At 59.4% G+C, this 2,591-nt stretch overlaps 1 protein-coding gene across 1 annotated transcript in view; it reads left to right on the top strand.

Moving 5' to 3' along the window:
* Window positions 1-791: 791 nt before the first annotated feature.
* The window catches only part of IL12RB1 (interleukin 12 receptor subunit beta 1), a gene marked incomplete at both ends in the record, with an annotated part of 21,786 nt that continues 19,986 nt past the window's right edge, over window positions 792-2,591 (top strand). Inside the window, one exon of the mRNA XM_021708637.1 lies at window positions 792-959. Within this exon, the coding sequence (XP_021564312.1) occupies window positions 792-959 (168 nt within the window). The remainder of the gene's footprint in view (window positions 960-2,591) is intronic.

The following is a 2,591-nucleotide window of genomic DNA, read 5'->3' as shown; positions in this document are numbered from 1 at the left end:
CCCCCAGACGCCCACCCCGGGGAGACCCACCCCCTCTCTTCCTCAGTGTTGCTGGGCTCCATGAACCTTTTTTCTCTAGGTGAATGTCATGTAACCTAAAATGCACCATTTTGAAGCAAACAACTCAGTGACATTTAGCACATCCACAGTGTTGTGCAACCGCCGTCTCTATCTGGTTCCAGAAAGTCTGCATCACCCCGAAAGGAAACCCACAAGCCCCAGCAGTCGCCTCCCGTCTCCGCCTCCCCCACCCCAGCAGCCACTGCTCTCTGCTTCTGTGGATCAGCCAATTGGGGATTTTTTCTTAAAGACGGGCATCCCTCTGTTGCCCAGGCGGGAGGATCGCTGGCGCCCAGGAGCTCGAGTCCAGCCTGGGCAACATAGCGAGACCCCATCTCTACAAAAGATGAAGGACATCCCCCGGGTGTGGGAACATGTGCCTGGAGTCTGTTTGGGAGGCTGAGGCGGAAGGACCGCCGAAGCCCCGAAGTCTGAGGCTGCGGTGAGCCGTGAACACGCCCCTGTGCTCCAGCCCGGTGACAGAGTGAGACCCCAACTCAAAAGAGAAAGAAGTTGGCCCGAGAGGACCGGAGACCTGGCCATGGGCGGAGTCCCGGGTGGCCGCAGGCTGGCCCCGGGGACCAGGTCGCAGCTCCGGGTCCGGGGTCCAGCCCGCCCTGACTGCAGACTCGGGCGAGGATGGGGCCACCACCAGCGAGCACTTCCTGGGTTTCTCTTTCCTTCTGACTGGGCAGGGGCAGCGCTGACGCTCAGCCTTTTTCCTTTTTCAGTGTGCCTCAGCACCGTCTTGGCCTCAAGGCTTTCCGGGGTGGGGACAGGGCGGCTGGGCCTTGCGGGCCCGGAGGCTGCTGCGGGCCACGGCCTCCTCTGTGTGGGCCCGATGGGGCGGCCGGCGGCCAGACTGGCCCTCCTCCTCCTGCTGCTGTCCCGGCGAGGCGGTGAGTCTCCGGGACCGGGGCCGCCCTGGCCGGGGCTGTGGGCGGGAGGGCGCTGCCTGAGGTTGGTTTCACTTCTCTGTGCCGCACTTGTTCCCACTGTCACTGAGCCACGCACTCGTGGCTTCTGGGGTCAGGCTCAGACACCTCTCCTCCGGCCTTGACTTTCTCTTCTGTGAAATGGGCTCAATCTTTCCCCTTCCAGAATTCAGTGAAAACAGCCAAGGAAGAATACGGAGCAAACTGCGCCTCCCATGGCTTAGTGTATTATGCACAGAGCAGCCAAATATAGGCAGACACGCCTGCTACAGTGTACCCAGTCGTCTCTGGGAGTCCTCAGGGGCCTTGTCCCAGGACGCCCCACGGATGGCAAAATCCACAGATGCCCACGTCCTGATATTAAATGGCCCGGTATCCATATGACACATGCACACATCCTTCTGTAGACTTTATGTGCTACCTTTTGATTTGTGTCTCTCTCTGCCCTCCAGGCTAGAGGGCAGTGACAGATCCCAGCTCACCGCAGCCTCAAACTCTCTTGGGCTCAGGTGATCCTCCTGCTTCAGCCTCCGGGGTAGCTGGGATCACCGGCGCCACCATGCCTGGCTAACTTTTTTTTTAAGTCAGCCAGTACCCAGCTCTGACTTTTTTTTGGTTGGAGTTGGAGTCTCCTTCTGTCACCCAGGCTGGAGTGCAGTGGTACCGTCATGGCCGCTGCAGCCGTGACCTGCTGGGCTCAGGTGATCTTCCTGCCTCAGCCTTCCGAGTAGCTGGAACCACAGGCACATGCCACCATGCCCAGCTACTTTTTTAATGTATTGCAGAGACGAGATCTCGCCAAGTTTCCCAGGCTGGTCTCATACCCCTGGGCTCAGGCAATCCTCTTGCCTCGGGCTCCCGAAGTGCTGGGATGGCAGGCGTGACTCACCACAGCTGGCAACTAAAAAAAGTTTCGGAAAGGTGGGGCTTCACGACGTTGCCCAGGCTGGTCTCAAACCCTGGGCTCGAGCGACCCCCCATCTCAGCCTCCCAAAGTGCTGGGATGCCAGGCACGAGCCACCGCACCCACCCCAGGCACTTTCAGCCACCACTAGGTTACTTACAACGTCTAACACAAGGCAAGTGCTCTGGAAAGTGTTTCCTGCTGTGTTGTTTAGGGAATAATAACCAGAAAAAAAGGCTGTACGTGTTCAGCACAGCTGCGATGTTTTCTGGGTAACATTTCGATCCGTGCTTGGGAGAAGACACAGCCCACGTGTGGGATCCGGTGGGAAGCAGCCACCCCCTGCAGGGATCGAGGGTGGGACACTTTCCCAGCTCTGCTGCTGCTGCTGTGTGGCTTCGGGCCGCTCTTTGTCTCTCCGTGCCTCAGTTTCCCTCTCTGTATTCTGGGGATCCACAGGGGTTGACTCTGGATGCACTGGGTGAATGCTAAGTGCTCGGGGCAGGGTTGGCCGCACTCCAGGGCCTCCAGAGACCAGTACAGGGAGGGGGCCAGGGGCCTGGATTCCTCTGGAGTCCTGGGAGGGAAGGGGAGCTTCAGGCTCTGGGTCTGTGTCATCACAGACAGAAATAGTGGGAAGAAGCCGGGCTCGGTGGCTCAGCCTGTCATCCCGCACCTTTGGGAGGCCGAGG

The sequence above is a fragment of the Carlito syrichta genome, unplaced genomic scaffold (genome assembly GCF_000164805.1).
Source record: "Carlito syrichta isolate Samal-C Ts95f unplaced genomic scaffold, Tarsius_syrichta-2.0.1 Scaffold143239, whole genome shotgun sequence".
Lineage (NCBI taxonomy): Eukaryota > Metazoa > Chordata > Mammalia > Primates > Tarsiidae > Carlito > Carlito syrichta.
This window is presented reverse-complemented; position numbering and strand designations above follow the sequence as displayed.